Source organism: Aquarana catesbeiana, linkage group LG05, assembly GCF_042186555.1.
Source record: "Aquarana catesbeiana isolate 2022-GZ linkage group LG05, ASM4218655v1, whole genome shotgun sequence".
Lineage (NCBI taxonomy): Eukaryota > Metazoa > Chordata > Amphibia > Anura > Ranidae > Aquarana > Aquarana catesbeiana.
Genome location: NC_133328.1, coordinates 37,959,040 through 37,980,290, shown reverse-complemented (window position 1 = coordinate 37,980,290; position 21,251 = coordinate 37,959,040). Strand labels below are relative to the sequence as shown.

At 43.0% G+C, this 21,251-nt stretch overlaps 1 protein-coding gene across 1 annotated transcript in view; it reads left to right on the top strand.

The window, feature by feature from the left end:
- Nucleotides 1-21,251, top strand: part of VPS50 (VPS50 subunit of EARP/GARPII complex) — a 390,966-nt gene that overhangs the window by 214,175 nt on the left and 155,540 nt on the right. The window contains exon 12 of the mRNA XM_073629604.1: nucleotides 12,014-12,154. Within this exon, the coding sequence (XP_073485705.1) occupies nucleotides 12,014-12,154 (141 nt within the window). The remainder of the gene's footprint in view (nucleotides 1-12,013; nucleotides 12,155-21,251) is intronic.

The following is a 21,251-nucleotide window of genomic DNA, read 5'->3' as shown; positions in this document are numbered from 1 at the left end:
GTTTAAAGGAGCATCACATGCTTGAAACAATCTTATTTATCCACAATTTTGAAAGGGTGCCAAGAATTTTGACCAGCCCATTTTTGGAATTTTGTGTGACATTATGTCCAATTTGCTTTTTTTCCTCCCTTTTTTTGTTTTGTTCCAATACACACAAAGGGAATAAACATGTGTATAGCAAAACGTGTTACTGCAATACTTTTCTGTGAGAAATACTTGATTTTCTGGAAAAATTTCTGGGGTGCCAACAATTTCGGCCAATTTCCTTTTTTTATTGCATTTTTTGAAAAATGTACAGAGGTACAAAGACAGAGTCTCTGGGCATACCCCAGCTCACAAAAACAAGCAAACTATCAAATAAGAAAAAAAAAAAACATAAACAACATAGTAACAACTGTGACGGACTCTGGACACCCGGAGTATTTTCGGGTGTTGGGTATTTTCGCCAAGAAGCTTCTTCTCAAGTCCTGGAACACGAGACCAATGGATCTGCCTATAGTAACCCCAAGAACCAGGCAACACCAGTTTTGGAGTACACCAGAAATAGAACTGTTTATTAGAACAAGAATACAGTCTTATATACACTTGAGGAGGAGGTTCCTCCCTACTGATCATACTACCCTAACAATACAACTGTAACCAGAAACATAAATTAACATGAGCTAATTAACTAATCATTTAACCAGCCTAGGTGACTCTGAGTTCTGACCTTTCAGGTCAGTCTTGCCGTCTTCTAGCTCAGAAGACACAATCCACATTATCATAAGTATAAATACAGGACACCTAGTCACAATAGCAGGAGCCCACCAGTAGTAGATTATCCATCTCCTACATTGTACAGAGGCCAATGTGATCAGCTCTTTCAATAATTAACTTGTATAGTTCAGAATCAAATAAACTAGGAATAGTCTTTGTATATTTCCTGGGAGACATTGTGGATCAATATAACACAGGGTGTCTTAGACATAAGAGGGCATGGAGAGCTGAAACAAAGGTTAACAAACCAGGGCCCATAGCCAGTTGGCAAGAGGCTAGCATTCAGTTTCCTCCAAAAATTTCTGTCCCGGGTGAGTCTATCACAACAACTAACACTAAACATTCCAAGAAACTTGCTGCTAAAGACTAGGATTAATGAGTGCTCAAGTACACTAAGGATTGTAAGCACTGGGGTAACATGACCAGACCAGTGACACCATCTGTCTGTACCGTCCCAACAGTGCCATTAACATGGGAGGAGCTCATCTAATATGACAGGCCGTTGGCCATGATTACTCTATTTGTCTGACTAAACACTAAATGATAGCGAGTCACTTAAGATGTGACATCCCCTGAGTTATTTTGTTTATTAGTAGAAGTATCAGACTCCAGCCAGATGTCCCATACTTTGTTGAACTTCTTCGGACAGCCCCTATGCAAACAGATTTCCTTGTATAGGGGAATGGCCGAATTGACTAGTGACTTCCACATATTCAGAGTAGGTGCAGAAGAAACTTAACCCTTGAGTATGATGCTCTTCCGAGCATAAAACTGGAGCAGGCCTAAAAATGTACGAACAGCTCTGGAGGGGGCCAGAGCATTCACCAGTCCCAGAATACACATATTGTTCTTTAACCAGTTCAGCTCTTTGGACATACTCTGGTACGTCCAAAGAGTGAACCTTTAATCGCAAGCCATCAGCTTGTGCGGGTTTTGTTTAGCCGACTCCCGGCTTGTAAGTAAAAGTGATGCAGCAGCTTCATAGCTGCCAATCACTTTCACAGAACCAGCAGCCAAGAGTCCTGACCTCAACCCAATAGAACACCTTTGGGATGAATTAGAGTCAAGAGCTAGTCAAGTTCCTTCACTCCAAACTCGCTCAGCCATGCCTTTATGGACCTTGCTTTGTGCGCTGATCCAAATCATTTGATGGAGGGGGATTATGGTGTGGGGTTGTTTTTCAGGGGTTGGGCTTGGCTCCTTAGTTCCAGTGAAGGGAACGCTTAAGGCGTCAGCATACCAAGACATTTTGGACAATTTTATGCGCCCAACTTTGTGGGAACAGTTTGGGGATGGCCCCTTCCTGTTCCAACATGACTGCCACCAATGCACAAAGCAAGGTCCATAAAGACATTGTTGAGCGAGTTTGGAGTGGAGGAACTTGACTGGACTGCACAGAGTCCTGACCTCAACCGGATAGAACACTTTTGAGATGAATTTGAGTGGAGACTGCGAGCCAGGCCTTCTCTTCCAACATCAGTGCCTAAACCTTGTGGACAGCCTTCCCAAAGCTGTTATAGCTGTTGAAGCTGTTATAGCTGCAAAGGGTGTGCCAACTCAATTTTAAACCCTACAGACTAAGACTGAAAATGTAGTGTGTGTATGTATATGTGTGTGTGTATATATATATATATATATATATATATATATATATATATATTCATTAGAAATACCTCCTCCCCCCCCCCCGTTTTATAAGTGGTCACCTACCATCTGTTCTCAGCTACATAAGGAGCTCAGAGAGCAATGGGAGGAGAAACAATAACACACTGGTCTTCCCAGTGAATGGCTGCGCAGGGAGGGGAGTTGTGTCAAATCTGATCATTGGAGGAGAGCAGGCTGAGTTCTCAGCACAGCTAAATAACTGACCACACTGTGCTTGCATATCTAGCCTGGTCAGTTTTTAATAGGAAAGCAGAGGGACTGGCAGGAACACCAGGGATTTCACACAAAGGAGGCAATACAAAGAGGAGTCTTTCTCATACAAGTACATGGTACCACGGGCATATATCAGGAATATGAAATGTTGGGTTTACATATCATTTAACTAAAAGCAGAATTGTCCTCCAATGTTTTATTTTTTTATTCCTAAATACCTCCTGCCCCGTCCTTCCCATGTAGCGGGTCTGTACTTAACTTCTTCTCCAATGGTGACTACATACACTCTTCAGCTAGGCCAGCAAGAATCTAGTGCAGGACTGCCATGCCTGCACACCAACATGCTATAGACATGAATGGGACATTCTGCTATACAGATATGTTTTTTTTTTTTAATTGAGCTTCTACTTTAAAGTGGAACTTTATTCAGAAAATGAAGTCCTGCTAGATCACTTCAGGCTAGCCCTGTATGCAGCAGGTATAGCTATGTAAACCATTAAAAAATAAGTGTCTATACTGTATAAAATCCAGTAATACACGGTCTCATCCTGCTCTGCACATGCTCAGTTGCTCTCTATTTTTAGGCACTGCCCAGTTTATAAAGGCCATTCTGCTGACAGACTTAAAACAGAATTAAACCCTCCTATCCTTTACAGCCAAGGAAGCTTCTTCTGTTTGATCTGCAACTGCCATGGTGCTGCACATGTGATCAGTTATGACACCAGCTATTTGATGGTTTGACAGTTTGGCTGAGGACACAATTAATGTTAGTTAGCATTTCCAGCATTCCAGGAATGTAACGTTTTTTTGAAACCATTAAATCGATAGGTTTAGTTCAGCTTTATGATTTTCTGCTGTTCAGGGGCTCTGGGCTTCAGCAATTTTGCAGCCTGTAGCAAGAAGAAACAGGAGCGATTCTTCTGGAGGCAATTTACAGCACACACTAATTTAGGTAGCATAATTATAAATGTGGAATGTGTGTTCTTTGCTATAGAACATTATTTTTTATCAAGTTTTTATGGGTAAAGTTCCATTTTAAAGGCTGGTTCACAACACATGCAGTCTGCATCAAAACGCATGGAGTAGTGGGTTACATGGTTTCAAATGACATCGTTCACACCGATATGCTCAGTTCCAATGCGTTCCAGTTGCAGAAAAAACTGAACTGTACTCGAAGGCAGTAAAACGCAACAAAAATGCACTGGAACGCATACCGTATATACTCGAGTATAGGCCGACCCGAATATAAGCCGAGGCACCTAATTTTACCACAAAAAACTGGGAAAACTTGACTCGAGTTTAAGCCTAGGGTGGGAACTGCAGCAGCTACTGGGTAAACAGTGCCCATCTGCAGCCTCACTGTGCCCATTTGCAGCCTCACTGTGCCCACCTTATCATCAGTGCCCATCTGCAGCCTCACTGTGCCCATCTGTAGCCATACTGTGCCCATCTGCAACCTCGCTGTGTCCATCTGCAGCCTCGCTGTGCCCATTTGCAGCCTCGCTGTGCCCATTTGCAGCCTCGCTGTGCCCATTTGTAGCCTCGCTGTGCCCATCTGCAGCCGTACCTTTGATAACTAAAACAGCGGGTGTCTCCCGCTGTGTCATGCAGTCTGTTCGGCGGCCGCGCACTGTAACAGAGCCCGCCTCCTCCTCGCCCGTGATAGATGGAACACTGATTCAGTTTCCCAGCATTGTATCAGTCTTCCGTCTGTCATGGACGAGGAGGAGGTGGGCTTTGTTACAGTGGATGGCCGCTGAACAGACTGCATGACACAGTGGGAGACACCCGCTGTTTTAGTTATCAAAGGTACAGCTGCAGATGGGCGCAGTGAGGCTGCACCCACACTCGAGACCCTCACTCGAGTATAAGCCGAGGGGGGGCTTTTTCAGCATAAAAAATGTACTGAAAAAGTTGGCTTATATTTGAGTATATACGGTATGTCCATAATTTGAAGGGAAAACAAAAGAAAACTGCACCAGAACACATAAAAATGCGCATGCAGGAACACATCCGTACTGCCTTTTCTATGGTGTGTACCGGCCCTAAAGCTTCTTTGGTGAAAGGGCCGATTCTTCAGTGTACAATGCGAAACTGCCCTTTCTATTAAAAAAAAAAGAAATCATTGGAAAACGGAAAGCTCGGTTCACACACTCCTTAGTCCGTAAAATTTTGATTTGCGATTATTACCAACAGGACCCAAATATAAAACTGACCATTTAATTTGATTCATTTCTATTCGAAACGCCTGCCTTTGGCCATATGAAATGTTGGGACTTGTGTCCCCACCACCTTGTGGTTATGGATGACAACTGCAAACTGTTATTTCATATGCAAACCAGTCCCAAGGTGTACACAGACCTGCACAGAGGAGATAAGGATATCTGAATTGGAGAATAAATGGCAATGGCTGATCAATTACTCACACCTGTGTGAATCCAATTAAAATTGCTTGCCCACTTGAGCAGAGGACTTTGATGCACAGCTCCCGAAAAGCATCACTGAGATGTATGACTGAATGTTTCCTTGGGATTAGTGAAGGCATAGTGAGCCGTGTCTCCTCTATAGAAGCCAGAGCTTAGACAATGCTGCAGATTCAGTAAAATTCTAAAGAGAATCTGACATCCAGACACAGAGATTTCTACCTGAAATATTCACACAAAGTGTCTTAAGTGTGAAACATCTGCTTGTATAGTAATAGAATCCATTTAAGGTAAAAAACCTTGAACCTTTAGAACTTTGAGTGCAGCATGCTAAATAATAGCTATTTATAGCCTTCCACAAAGGTCACAGTATTCCCCGTGAAAGTACCTTCGCCTCTTTTCCTCCCCAGAAGGAAAATGCCATCTTTGGTCAGTCATTGTCCAAAGGCGTTCTCTACTTCCTGGACTGAGATGCTCGCTCAGAAATGATACAATCATTTAAAATGCGCACGGAAAGTATTCACAGCGCTTCACTTTTTTTACATTTTGTTATGTTACAGTCGTATTCAAAATTGGATTAAATTCATTTTCTTTATCGTACATCACGGGACACGGCGCCACAGTAATTACTGTATGGGTTATATGGCACCTTCAGGGAATGGACACTGGTACACCCTAGACAGGAAGTTCAATTCCCCATATAACCACCACCCCCCCCCCCCCCTTACAGGGAGTACCTCAGTTTTTTCGCCAGTGTCTTAGGTGTTGGTCACAAGTAAAGATGTGCTATGCTGAGCTCCGCTGAAATATTCCTTACTGGGGAAAGCCATGCAACCGGATCCATTCAAAGTGTCCTTTCCAGGCCGATTGGATGGTACCCGGGCCTCGTGTCCGAAGAAACAAGGTTTTACCTGTAATGCTTCTCTTTTTAGAGAGCTGGACCCCGGGATCCAGTACTTTGGTGTTTTCAGCCATATTCCTGGCGGGGTGCTTTTTACAGGCCCAGGGTTGTGGATCCCCCGATTAAAAGGGGCCCCAATCCCTGAAGGTTTTTTAACGGAGCCCACCGTGAGAGGTGAAGATTGGGTCTGTTACCACAGAACCCTGCAGCTGGATAAGGTAAGGGAGACTCCTAAGGAATTTTTCTAATTCCTGTGGGTATTTCTCCTTTAACCTCCCTGGCGGTATGATTATGTCAGGAATTTTGTACCGAAAGCGGTACAATTTTTTGCATGGAAATTTGGTGTTATGTATTGTAGGCACAAAATATTTGATCGATCAATTATCTACTTGTTGTGCCACATCCTAAATTCGAGTTTAGAGCAAAAGAAGTTCCCCTAGCGGACTTTAAAGGCACATTTTTTAAGAAAATATTTTAAAAAAAAGGGTATGTAAAGTAGATAACAGTTTATTAGTTACAAAAAATAATCAAGTGAATCACATAGTTACAAAGTTAAAAACAAGGAATGCATTTCCATAAATATAGAAGTTGATACCAATACATGTGCACCCGACGCGTTTCGGAGTTACTTATGCCTCCTTCTTCAGGGGTGATTGTAGGGTTTGCAACAAGAATTTTATTGGTATCTACGGATATAGGTTGTGCATTCCAGGACGAATTAAAAGAAACGTAGATATGTTGACGTACTGCCCATCGGACACGCTCCCTGGTCGTGGTGTGTAGAACTTTAGTGAAGTATAGCAGGAGTATTCACATAGCCACTGTTAAGGTGGAAGTAGAGACGTATAAATATATAGGGTGGTTTTATTCTTCCTTCCAGTAGGAAGAAAGGCCCAAGGTTAGCGGGCATATGACAGTTTAGATCTGAGGTCACACTGGGGCCAAATGTGTATCCTGGTCCGCCTACAATAATGGGGGGCAGTAACTGGTGGTAAATATGGATCAGATGTGGTTCAGAAAGCAAGTGTCACAGCACCTCGCACCAAGAGCGTCCTATCTGCAGCAGATTATGTATTGTAGGCCTGCAATTCTTAGTAATTACTTACTTAAACCTGACCAAATAAGACTCTAGTAGACATCCCAGATGTGATAAAGTTTGAAACACAAAATCATGAATTATAATCTAATAAATAATATAATTTTATTCAATAATGTAATACAAAATAATGAAAATTATCAAACAAAGAAAATTCAATAAACCTCCTGAGTGTGATAAATTTTGAAACAAGGTACAGCACAAAGTCCGACTTCACAATCAGGACAATGGAACCTGCTTTCTTTTCCGACTTTCTTTCCATTGCCATCTCTCTTTGAACAGCAAACCACGCACATCCTGGTAGGTGCTGCCTTTTTTGCGGTTGGCGGTATGTAGCCCATAAAGTGATGACCAGTCAGGCGTTCTGGGTTGGCAACGTCAAGAGCACGTCGTCCAGGTCTGTTCACAGCTACTGATGGCGTCTGGTGTTTGACAAAAATCTGCTCAGCCAACTTCCAGATAAAATCAGAATGAACAAGAGGCTTGTCACTCTTTGCTCTGTACAGGATATATGCATTCTAAAGGCATTGTTCCAGAAGATGCCTGAAAATCTTCTTATAATATTTTTTTTGCTGTTTGCGCATAGCCGGATAAAATGTCATTGCCTGATCGGCTCTGTCGACACCTCGAATGGTGTTATTATAGTCTATTACGACTTGCGGCTTCAGCACATCTTTCCCACCTTTTTTGTGGACCATGGCAGTGGAGGTATTGTGCACAGTACTCATGAGACACACGTCCTTGTCTCGCCATCGCATTGCCATCATCTTACCCTTCTGCCAGGCAACCATTTCTCCGTTTTTTTTCTTGGCAAACATAGATGGCATGTCACGTCGGTTAGGCCTAACGGTACCATACGCATCAGTCTTGTTTTGTAGCAAAACCTCATACAGTTCCGGAGACGTGTAGAAATTGTCCATGGTCACACAAGATCCCTGGTTCAGCAATGGCTCCAGAAGTATAAGGACAGATGATGTGGCCATCCCATAGCCGCTGTACCTGGGGTTAAACTTCGTGCTTTCACCGGTGTAAATGACCGTATTCCAGATGTACCAAGTGGATGACTCGCAGAGCATGTAGGATTTGATGCCAAACCGCGCTCTTTTGGATGCAATAAACTGTATCCAGCTTAGGCGTCCCTTGTAGGCCATCAAACTTTCATCCACGTTGATGTCCCTTTCTGGCACATAGGTCCACTGGAAATTGGTCACAATAATGTGGCATACCTCCCAGATTCTCTTTAGTTTGGGCGCAGGATGCGTGGCCTCATCAAATTCTTCATTGTTCATGAAGTGGAAATACTTCATGATGAGGGAAAACCGGTATTCTGACATCACGGTGCCAAAAAACGGAGTGACCAGTAACTTATTGGTGGTCCATTACCATTTCTGGAGCAGTTTCCCTACCACCCCTGAAGAATGATGAGTCCCAGAAACTGCCAGATGTCCTCTTTGGTCACCGGTTCCCACTTTCTGCTTCTGGAAAACCTGACATGCAGCGTAGCGGATTGCTGCTCTTGGTAGCGATTTGTCTCTGTGACAATTTTTTCAATGACCTCCTCAGTGAGGAATAATTGCAGGTATGCCAGAGGGTTGTCACGCTCAACATCTACCTTCATCCCAGGTGATCCAGTGAAGGAGAATCTTGGGGGCGCTACCTGGTTCATATCGCAGTCAATAGGGCACCAAGTGGGCACATTGCTGAGGTCAAGTGCAGGATCATCACCGTTGTCACTTGCCAGATCAGTGTCAAACGACAAATCTCCCCACGACTCACTATCGCTTAGTTCTGCCAAGCAACTCCGTGTCGCTGTCACTCAACTGGACCAAAAGCGCTTTTGTAGTAAAGTGGCGCTTTTTTTATGCCATGTTATAAATATTTTATGGGCACAAATGACAGTACAATGGAAGGCCACGGGCACTGTACAGTAATCAAGTGTCAGATCTGAGATGATGCAGTGTAATCCTCTCAGATTACAATGTATCACCTCTCTTATGTGTGTGTCACTTTTGAATTACCCGCCCAGTTCCGCTCCCATGCACCGCTGCTGCTCGCAGGGAACGGAACTAGAAAGTCAGATGCCGGTCGGCGCTCTCGCCGGTGATCTCACCGGCAATCATAGCGGAGGACGTTGCTGGATTGCCAGGAGAAGGTAAGTGGACTCCGCTGACAGCTCTGCAATGTTACCCCGAGCGTGACTCGGGGTTACCGCTCCTGGCAGGGAAAATCAACCCCGAGTCACGCTCAGGAATACCACCAGGGAGGTTAAAGTAAATGTTGTCATACCTATAGTCACCACCGGGGGCTGTCAAGGTCACGTACCTGATTATATGCTTGTCAGTCTTGCCTCTGTGTCAAGCTGCATGCTTCCTCCAGCCCAAGCTCCAGGTAAGACGCAGAGAAGGGGTTTTTTTTTTCCTTTTGGGAATGTTCCCCCACCTGGACAGCTTCAACCCAGGAGGCAGAGGGAGCGTGGCTCAGTCGGCGGTGTGCCATGCCGCTCCTGCTGCCGCCGCCATTACGGCTCTCCTCCACCCCAGCCCTCCTCCACATAAGATCTGGTGAATCGGAGTCTGCACGCCCGGGAAAGCTGTATCTTTGAAAAAGATGATGGGTGGTCGGAGGAAAGGGGGCGGGGCTTAGCGGCGTCGGCGTGCTTCAGCGCCCACAACGCGGGCTGTGTAGCTATGAAGTGCACCTTTTTTCAGGTGCATACAGCTAGGAGGGGCACAAAGCAGACGCATGTGAGTGTTGGTTGACACAGGCATTCTCAGGACACATTTACTTTGCATCAGGCTGAGCTTAATAGCAGTGGCAGTTGCTTGACTATTGCTCAGCAGTAGGTGCATTTTCTTGGCTGTACGTCTGTGTTTGTGCTCAGCATTATAACCAAAGGGAATGGTACAAATACCGCTAACAATAAGGGCACAAAAGGGTCACCCTCAGGCCCCCCTCTGCAACACCATCCCCCTCTGAAAGATCTAGGGAGGCTGGTCAGAGTGAGCCATCTGGGTCATCAGGGACTGCAATTGCTTCCGACACTTCAGCCCCTATATATGTAACTGAGGAGCTGCTTCACACTGGGGCGCTGTGCTGGCAGGACGTTAAAAAAAAAAAAAAGTCCTGCAAACAGCTTCTTTGAGGCGCTTTAGAAGCGATGTATACATCGCTCTTAAAGCGCCCCTGCCCATTGGAATCAGTGAGCAGCGCCGCCGAAGCACCTGCAAAGCGCCTCGGCAACGGTGCTTTGCGGGAGCATTTTACCCTTTATTCTGCCACTAGCGGGGGTTAAAAGCGCCCCGCTATCGGCCCAAAAATCGCCACTTAAACTACAGTAAAGAGCCGGTAAAACTAGCAGCGCTTTCCCGCAGACGCCCCCGCGCTGTCAGTGGGAAAGTGTAGGTGAAGGCTACAAGAAGATCAGCAAAGCTTTACTGATCAGTCAGAATACTGTAGCAAAAGTAATACAAAAATTTAACAAAGATGGAACTGCAACCATCTTGCAGAGATGTCCAGGCCATCCACAGAAATTAACACTCTGACAGGAGCATCTTCTGATGATGCTACTGTCGAGGTGCATGCAAGTACACTGCAGTTAGCTAGAGAAGTAGAAAACCAAACTGGGGAGATTGTTTCCACAATACAATTCCACAATGTTGACACAATACGACATTACGCTGCAGTGGAATGCCATGCATGGGTGTTGTCCAGGAAGGAAGCCTTTTCTAAATCCCATACACAAAAAAAATCCCACCTAGAATTTGTCAAGGCCCATGCTGAAAAAGAAGACTACTGGGACTCTGTACCCTGGAGTGATGGCCCAAAGATAAATATTTTCGGAACGGGTGGCTTTAAAACTGTATGTTGTTGCAAAAGGTGAGGAGTACAAAGAAAAATGCATGCCTACAGTGAAACATGATGGTGGCAGCGTCCTTCTGTGTGGCTGCATGAGTGCTGCTGGTGTTGGGGAGCTACATTTCATTGGTGGTATCATGAATTCATGTACTGCTCTATATTGAAAGAGAAGAGGCTACCATCACTCCATGTCCTTGGTTATCGTGCACTTTTCCAACATAATGATCCAAAAAGCATATCTAAAGGCCGCTGTTGCATTTCTGAAGAACGGGGTGAAAGTGATTCAGTGGCCAAGTATGTCTCCTAATCTGAACCCAATTGAACACCTATGGGGTATTCTGAAGAGACAAGTTGAGCATCACTCTCCATCTAGCATCCAGGCTCTAAAAGAGGTTGTTTTTGAAGAAAAAGATAGATGTTGCAATATGTTACCAACTTGTTCATTCCATGCCTAGAAGACTTGGTGCTGTCCTTTACAAGTCATGGGGGTCATACTAAATACTAGATGATGTAGTTTTTGTTGTGGGGTGTATTCATTTTTTGCATCAACTAATTTGAGTAAAACTGAAGATTTTGTAATCTAAGTTATTTTAACCTTACTTTCATGTAATGAGCTAAACAAATATTCTATAAAACTCAGTTTTGTCAAAATTTTAGAAGTTGTTCTCGTGTTCTTTGAGATATTGATTAAAATCTCTTACTTTTCAAAAGGGTTGTACTCATTTATGCTGAGCACTGTATAGTACAAATATAGCCTAGTGTTATAGAGCCATTTATTCCAAACTGCATACAGCTGTTTTTCGGGCATTTTGGCCATCATCAGTGCAGTATATAGAAGCCTTAACTTCTGTGGAGTAGGGCTTGGGGGTCAATGAAATAGTATAACCATACAGGTTAATGGTGAGTCGGGACTAAAGAAACCAAAAAGCCCTCCAACTGAATCAGTCTATAGCACAATAAAGCCACTGAAAAGTTAACTTTAAGAATTATGTTATTTAGTATGATAATTATTTTAATGGAATTTTTAAAGACAGGTGCTTTATTTTGCTTGAATAAGTGTGCACATTTGAGATTTGAAAATTCTGGTTGTCTTTTGTTTTCTAGACTGCAATGGACCAGCTGCACATGCACTTCACACAAGCCATCCACAACACCGTGTTTCAGGTGGTTCTGGGATACGTGGAGCTGTGTGCCGGAAATACGGATACCAAGTTTCAGAAACTGCCCTACAAAGACCTCTGCATGGTATGTGGCATCCCATTGTTATTGGCATTCTTACATACAGTAGCTGCATGAACATGATGCAGAATGATTACTGAGCTCCACGTAAACACCCATGCCGATCTGGAGTGAGTGAAATAGGGATCTCTTCAAACATTTTATCATCCAAGTATATTGCAATGGTGCATTTCATTCAACACTAATCTGAGGAGGAAAGAACTGACTTACAAACATAAGGGGTTGCCCAAAAAGCTTTCAAAATAATTTGGTCTCTGTGGTTATCCTGTACTGCAGTGGTCCTTCACTTGCTTTTATATCTGGCTCTTGGGACACTGTTTCATCAACTGACACCAATGATGGAGCACTGTTGTTCTAATTGATATCATCAAAAGGGTACTATTCCTTCCATTAAAACCAATGAAGGGGCATTGATGCTGAGGCATTTTCTACTTCCACTGGCCACAGTCCGGCTCCCCTAAAGCCCGAAGGACAGTAAATTGGCCCTTTGCCTAGCAAGTTTGGAGACCCCTGCTCTGCTGAATTAACATTCACCTCCTTATTATCCTTCAGTTGATACTCCGATATACAGTGCCTTGAAAAAGTATTCATGCATATACCCCTTGAAATTTTCCACATTTTGTCATGTTACAACCAAAAATGTAAAGGTATTTTATTGGGATTTTATGTGATAGACCAACACAAAGTGGCACATAATTGTGAAGTGGAAGGAAGTTGATAAATGGTTTTCAATTTTTTTTACAAATATCTGAAAAGTGTGGTGTGCATTTGTATTCAGCCTCCCTGGGTCAATCCTTTGTAGAGCTACCTTTCACTGCAATTAAAGCAGCAAGTCTTTTGGGGATGTCTCTACCAGCTTTGCACATGTAGAGGGTGAAATATTTGTCCATTCTTCTTTGCAAAATAGCTCAAGCTCTGTCAGATTGTATGGAGATCGTCTGTGAATAACAATTTTCAAGTCTTGCCACAGATTCTCAATTGGATCTAGGTCTGGATTTTGGCTGGGCCATTCTAATACATGAATATGCTTTGATCTAAACCATTCCATTGTAGCTCTGGCTGTCGTTGTCCTGCTGGAAGGTGAACCTCCTCCCCACTCTCTCATCTTTTGCAGACTTTATCAGGTTTTTTCTAAGATTGGCTCCATCCATCTTCCCATCAACTCTGACCAGCTTCCCTGTCCCTGCTAAAAAAAAACATCCCCACAACATGATGCGGCCACCACCATGTTTCACGGTGGGGATGGTATGTTCAGGGTGATATGCAGTGTTAGTTTTCCGACACACATAGCGTTTTGCTTTTAGGCCATAAAGTTCAATTTTGGTCTCATCTGACCAGAGCACCTTCTTCCACATGTTTGTGCCCCCCACGTGGCTCCTTGCAAACTGCAAACGGGACTTCTTTTGGCTTTCTTTCAATAATGTCTTTCTTCTTGCCACTCTTCCATAAAGGCCAGATTTGTGGAGAGCACGACTAATAGTTGTCCTGTGGACAGATTCTCCCACCTGAGCTGTGGATCTCTGCAGCTCCTCCAGATTTACCATGGGCCTCTTGGCTGCTTCTCTGATGAATGCTCTCCTTGCCTGGCCTGTCACTTTAGGGGGACGGCCATGTCTTGGTAGGTTTGCAGTTGTGCCGTACTCTTTCCATTTTTAGATGAATTGAACAGTGCTCTGTGAGATGTTCAAAGCTTGATATATTTTTTATAACCTAACCCTGCTTTAAACTTCTCCACAACTTTATCCCTATTATTTACTAAATAGGTGATTTTTGAAGGCATTTGGTTGTTATATTTTAGTTAGGTGTATCAGTAAAGAAGGGGGCTGAATAAAAAGGCACCCCACACTTTTCAGATATTTATTTGTAAAAAAAAATTATCACTTTCCTTCCACTTCACAATTATGTGCCACTTTCTGTTGGTCTATCGCATAGAATCCCAATAAAATACATTTACATTTTTTGGTTGTAACATGACAAAATGTGGAAAATTTCACAGAGTATGAATAATTTTTCTTCCATGCATTGCTCTTTTTCCCCAGGACTGGGCTTCTGACTTATTTCATATGTGAGTTGTGATGCAATTATCTGTACATTGACAATTTGTAATGCACGGTGTTTGTCAAGGTTTTTTTTTTACTTTTTTTTCTTTTTGGGGGGGGGGATGAAAAAAATTTCAGCTTTTAGGGAAATCCATTGATAGGACTTCTCTTCTGTGTTTTTAAAGGGGGGGCTATGGGTTTAAATTGGCTCCTGATATTTTTAGAAGCTCCTTTTATCTATCACAGACCTAATTATAGTCCTATTAGCCAGTATTTTGCAGAGTTTTTTTTTTTTTTTAATTATCTTAAAGCGGTGTTCCGCCCCAAAAAAAAATAAATGTAAAAGCCAGCAGCTACACATACTACAGCTGCCGGCTTTTAACAATAGGACACTTACCTGTCCTGGAGTCCAGCGATGTCGGCACCGCAGCTGATGTTTCCATCAGCTGTCGGGTGCTGCCGCTGCCATTACGGGTGAGGGTACCCAGCTTTGTAGCCTTACAGCTTCACGCCGGGAACCCTACTGCGCATGTGCGAGGCCCCGCTCCTCTCTCCTGCTGGCCCGGTGACAGGGAAAGGAGGAGGGAGCCCCGCGGTGATGTCAGGTATCCTGTCCCCCCCCCTCCCAATTGGTGAACCCGAGGGGGAGAGGAGACAAATGAGCGGAAGTTCCACTTTTGGGTGGCACTCCGCTTTAATAGTCAAAAAATTGCACCACATGAAAAAAGTTCCAAGTGTCAGTACAAAAATTTGTTGCACACATTCAAGGAAAACAACACGAATGTTAAGAACACAGGGGTACATTTTATCTGCTTGCCGACCGGCTCATGCCAATATACGTCGTCCAAATGGTACGCCAGCGCAAACTGACGTACTTGTACGTCAGTCCGCAAAAGTAGGATAGTGGGCGTGTAGCGGGACTGTGCCCGTGGATCCCATGGACTCGGTGTCCGTCGGCAGCCCGCGATCACAGCGAGGAGAGGCAGAACAGGGAACTGCCTATGTAAACAAGGAATATCCCTGTTCTGCCTAGTAACAGGACAGAGATCTACTGCTCCCTGTCATCAGGAACATCGATCTCTGTCATATCAGTGATAGTCCATCCCCCCTTACAGTTAAAACACGCTGAGGGAACACACTTAACCCCTTGATCGCCCCCTAGTGTTTAACCCCTTCCCTGCCAGTGACATTTATACAGTAATCAGTTTTTATCTGTCCACCACAATCATGATAAAAAATCACTGATCACTGCCATTACTAATAAAATAAAATAAAATAATAATAAAAATGCAATAAATCTATCCCCTATTTTGGAGATGCTAAAACTTTTGCTCAAACCAATCAATATAAACTTATTGCTTTTTTTTTTTTACCAAAAATATGTAGAAGAATACATATCAGCCTAAACTGAGGAAGAAATTTGTTTTTTGTTTTTTTTATATATATTTTTTTGGGGGGATATTTATTATAGCAGAAAATAAATTAATATTGTCCTTTTTTTTCAAAATTGTTGCTTCATTTTTGTTTATAGCGCAAAAAATAAAAACGGCAGAGGTGATCAAATGCCACCAAAAGAAAACTTTATTTGTGGGAAAAAAAGGATGCAAATTTTGTTTGGGTACAGCATCGCACGACCACGCAATTGTCAGTTGGTCAGAAAGTGGGTAAAATCTTCTGGGGCTGAAGTGGTTAAAAAAAAATCAGCAGTATGGCTGTACCATGGCCATACCACTGCTTTAAAAAGAAAGAGCTTTGCACATTTATAAATCACAGCAAAGTGCAATTACAAAGAATAGGAGTTAAAAAAAAAAAAAAAAAAAAAGTCACATGACCGACTTTCCTTTGATCACAGAGTGCTTTCCACGTTGAACAGAGAGAACTCCAGTAAGTACTGCAGGTTCAATACCATGCAATGCATTTTATGAATGGGCTGCAAAATCTGTCATTTTTTTTTGGAATTATCATATTTACGTGTTCAGCTTTTTTGCACTTATGTCGTTTTAAAGCGTATGTCATTGCAAATAGCTACGCACATGGTGAAAGTCCATCGCAAGCATTTAGATTTCATTCTTCATCTTTTCAATCTTCTTCAGTTTAGAACAGTCAGAACTATGACCGATCGTTGTGAGGCACTGTAATTTCCTTATTGGTATTTTCACTAAATAAAACCATTATGACTAAACCTTATTTTTTTTTCTGGAGAACAGTCTACGCTTTAGGTATAGTTTCAGCTGTCTTGCTTCATCTTCCACCCACACATTGGGAGTATAATGTGGGAGTTGACGCTTTCTCTTCCTTTGCCGCTTTTTTAAATGGAAAAATAACCTTGGCCCAGCTTTTTTTCTTCAGGATTGACTTTGTCATTTCATTATTCTAGAACACCAGAGATTGTTGATCCAGGAAATATCTGATTGCCTTATAGGATCAGGAAGGAATTTTTCACCTAGTGGAGCATATTGGACGAGCTTTATAAGGGTTTTTTTTTTTTTTTTTGCCTTTCTTTGGACCAACTGTATATGGTTCTGTATATGGTGTTTTTCATCATATTATTTATTTTTTTCTATGTTGAGCCTCATAGACTTTTTTTTTTTTCTTTTCAACGTAACTATATAGCCATAAAGCTTTAGCAACAGCCACATTTTACATAATTTTTTTTTTTTTTTTTTCTTTTTCCCACCTCTATGTAAGCGTGCCAGGATTATCACCACTAAGGCCCCTTTCACACTGGGGTGGTTTGCAGGCGTTATTGCGCTAAAAATACCGCCTGCAAACCGCCCCTAAACAGCCTCCGCTGTTTGTTTAGTGTGAAAGCCTGAGGGCTTTCACACTGAAGCAGTGCGCTGGCAGGAGAAGAAAAAATCTCCTGCGAGCCGCATCTTTGGAGCGGTGAAGGAGCGGTGTATTCACCACTCCTAAACCACTCCTGCCCATTGAAATCAATGGGACAGTGCGGCTATACCGCGGCTATAGCCGCGCTGTACGAGGGGTTTTAACCCTTTTTCGCCCGCCAGCGGGGGGTTAAAACCGCACCGCTAGCGGCCGAATACAGCGGTAAAACAGCGCTAAAAATAGCGCTGTTTTACCGCCGACGCCCCCTACCACCCCAGTGTGAAAGGGGCCTAAATGTAAATTTAAGTAATATGTCTCCTTCAAATTGAGTTCTGTTCGTGCCACAGGCCCTGGGCACCTTGAAGATCTCATTAAAATGTGTTATTCGTTACACCACAGCTAAATTGTCATTTTTATTTGTATGATGGGACAATGTGTGTTTTTGATGCCTTCTCTAAAAATCGCTACTTATTACCTGTTATTCATGTTCTCATATAAGGTGCTCTAAGGAAAATCCGCCTGTAAAACTAGTGTCTATACGCAGGCCTGTAATGTTCACAAGTGTGAACTTTCCAAAATCGGTGAGCATGAGATTTAGGCGTCGTTTAGGAGTGGCTAATAGCTGTTCTGTGATTGTGGTGCTGAAGTGGAAGCCATGGTATAATAGCACTGCATGTAGTGCATAGTGGCTAACAGGGCCGCCGATAAGGCAGTACAGCCAGCCCTCCTGTACTGGCCTGGGTCCCGTCAGTTCAAAAGGGGGTCCAGGCACTTGCTGAAAAGGAGGACCACAGTACTGTCTTATTGCAGACACAGATCCTCTTCTGATCCTCTTCTGCTGCCAGCTTCTCCTCCTCTCCCTCTGGCTGCACTGCACGGGGATTGGTTGTAGAAGATGCGCTCCTTCAATGTGCTGTCTGGGCCTCCCTGTGTGCCCCTTTCCCCCGCAGCACTGCCAGCTTTCCTCCTCTCCTGTCGACAGCTGCTACGGGCACACGGGGATGTTATTTACTGGCCCCTTCCTTTCCTGAATGAACACAGTGAGCAATTGATACCAGTCACTCCTGTATCCATTCATCACTGAAGCATAGTAAAACTGGGTTTACTATGCTTCCGTTTTTGAATGAGCAGGAAGCCTCGGAGCGATTCCTATTCATTCATCTGTGCAGCTGAGGCTGTAGAGAACTGATAAATTTATGTCCCCAGTCACTTTCAGCTGGGGGGTGGTGGGCGGCCTGCCCTGTCAGGTAAGCTGTATGGGACCCCATGATTTCTAACAGCTACCCTGGTGGCTAACAGGGCTGCAGTGTTTGATAGTGACAGGCCTGCAGGCGGTTATGTTTAAGTAATATGGTCCTATACACAAGCAGCATTAATTTGACTTCATACATGGCACAATAGCCCAACACTGGTAGTAAATGGCAAAATGTGGTAATACGCAATTACCATACTGGTATCTCGCACCAGATCAGCGCCCTGTAGGGATCCCCCTCGCTGCCATCTGAGACCTGCAAAGTTTAAAGAGGCACCACAGAGAACCACCGTTATATACCAACTGGCTACTATTTGCTCTGATGTCCTGATAAAACCAGAAAGGAACCTATAAGCTGATGGAAGCTATGATACCAATGGCAAGTTAAAGGGATCGGTAAGCCAGTGAACCTGTTCTTCTAGATCAGCCTTTTCAACCAGGGTGTCTTCAGATGTCTTCAGGGTTGCCTTGGCAAAATGCCTAAAAATTGTATGCAAGGCAATGGGGTGGATCAAGCCTGCCTTTTTTTAGTTACACAAAGCCACAGGTTTTCATTGTATCCTATTAGAACATTCTAGCTGCCAGCATCTTAACAACCAATGAACAACTTGCAGTATCTGTTTCTACACTGCATGGTTGCTTTGCTGGTGTCACAGGGCAGTACCCACTGATTATTGTCTCTGAAAAGCCAGAAGTAGAATACTTCCCAAGTATTGCATTATGATATTCTACGGGCAAATACATGCAGTCGCACACAACTCTGTAATCTGCAGGAAAATCCACGTCCATAGTCCTGCATATGGGTATGTTTATCGCTGTACACATGCAAACATTGGTGTTACCAATGGTGTTATTGCTGCACCAGTGGGCTGCCAGCAAGATCCTACATAAACTCATACGCCCGTGTTTATGAGCCTTAAATAAGTGTTAGGTGCCCATTTTATTTATATTTTTAATGCAACAGCTGTGCTTTCCATTGTACACAAATACCCATTGGATTCAGCAGCCATCAGAAACATCAGACCTGCTTTCCTGAAGATCTGTTAACACTTATGTTATAGCCCCTCAACCATAAGTTTTTTAGGTAATTGCCTGTAGTGTGAACTGGACATCGGCACTCAAGTGTAAGTAAACATTGTAAAAGATCTTCAAGGTGTGAAGGCCCATTCGCCAATGGTGGCAACCCCAGGACTATCCTATTTGTATAATTGAATTGTAAAGAGTGTACTCTCACTATAGTGTGGGACCACAACCAACATAAGGGTGCAGGATCTACATTTTATTTTAAATGTGATTTTAAAATGGTTTTTAACTGTGTATCAATAAAGATTGTATTCATTTTTAAGTATTCAGTGTTATGCCTGTAAAGTTCATGGACTGTGATCCATCCTTTTGTATTTCCATTTGAACTGGTTTAGGGATGGGGCACTTTGGTACCTGTAGGGTAACGAGCATTTGGGGTTTTTTTTGTCACCCTCCTTTGTTTTGTTCCCATTAATCAAATCAATTGCACTTTCCATAGTTGTTTGATAGGATTCAGATTAGGTCTCATAGAAGGCCAACTTCAGAAGAGTTCAGTGATTTCTTCTTAGCCATTTTTGGGTGCCTTAATTGTGTGTTTTGGGTCATCATCCTTTTGGTGGACTCGTGACCTGCAACTGAGATAAAGCTTTCTGACACTGGGCAGTATGTATCTCTCCAGAAATGAAGGGTTAGTGTGTGGGTGTGGCGCTGTCCTAATTTATAGAAATACTTGGTAAATTGTGTGTAGCCAAATCCCATATGTAAAGTCGCATAAACCAAAATTGCAAATAAAAAATTCAACGAAAATAAAACCAAACATAAAACAGCAAAGTGACCCCCTTTGGAGTGTGTAGGTGTAACGTTGTCCTAGTGGAGAAAAAAGTGGAGAAAATGAAAAAAAATGGAGACAATGGAAGAAATCGCATAAAGGACTGCTGCCTCCACAAATGTGATTTCCACCAAGGTGGAAAAAACAGAAGGTAAGTGAAGGGTTAGTGTGTGGGTGTGGCGCAGTCCTAATTCATAGAAATACTTGGTAAATCGTGTGTAGCCAAATCCCATATGTAAAGTCGCATATAAAGTATAAACCAAAATTGCAAATAAAAAATTCAACGAAAATAAAACCAAACATAAAACAGCAAAGTAACCCCCTTTGGAGTGTGTAGGGGTAACGTTGTCCTAGTTTAAAAATACTTTGTAAATCGTGTGTAGCCAAATCCCACATGTAAAATCGCATGTAAATTATAAACAAAATATAAACAAAATCGCGTATAGAAAATTTAACGGCTAGGTTGGCCCCCTTTGAATTGGGGGAGGGGGAAGGGGAACAGGGGATGAAATAAAAAAATGACTTTAGCCAAAGCTATTCCATCCGCATAAAAACCCCATATAGTGATTGACATATTATACTCCAGAAAAGCATATTCCAGTCTACTGTTGAAAGAAAAACGTAAAGTTAGAGTCCTCTTCGGTCTTCTTCCTTTAAACCCATTGTCGTTGAAAATGTGGCGAATGGTGTGATCAGACGCTGATGTACTTCGACCTTGGAGTTCATCTTGTATCAGGTTCTTTGTCTACCATACACGCTATTCTGTACAACCTGGGGTTAAATTCCCACTTGTGGCCACATCCAGGGAGGTTGGCTATACTCCTGTGGACCTAACTCCACTTTAGTGGGGGGGGGGGGGGGGGGATGAGCAAGAAAAAAATAAATATATTGTATACAATTGTGACTCAAGTCATATTGGGGCAGACTTCCACTTAGCAGCACTGGAGTAATACCAAACAGCAGAGAGACGGCTTTTCTCCATATAAATAGGCTGATTGAAGATTAAAGACGCGTTCAATACAATTTTGAAATATCACTACGATCCAATTATCTATAATATTTTTCTAGAGGTAACAGCAGATTTTAGAATATCTTTATAGAATAAAAAATGATTTATCACTTTCACATTTT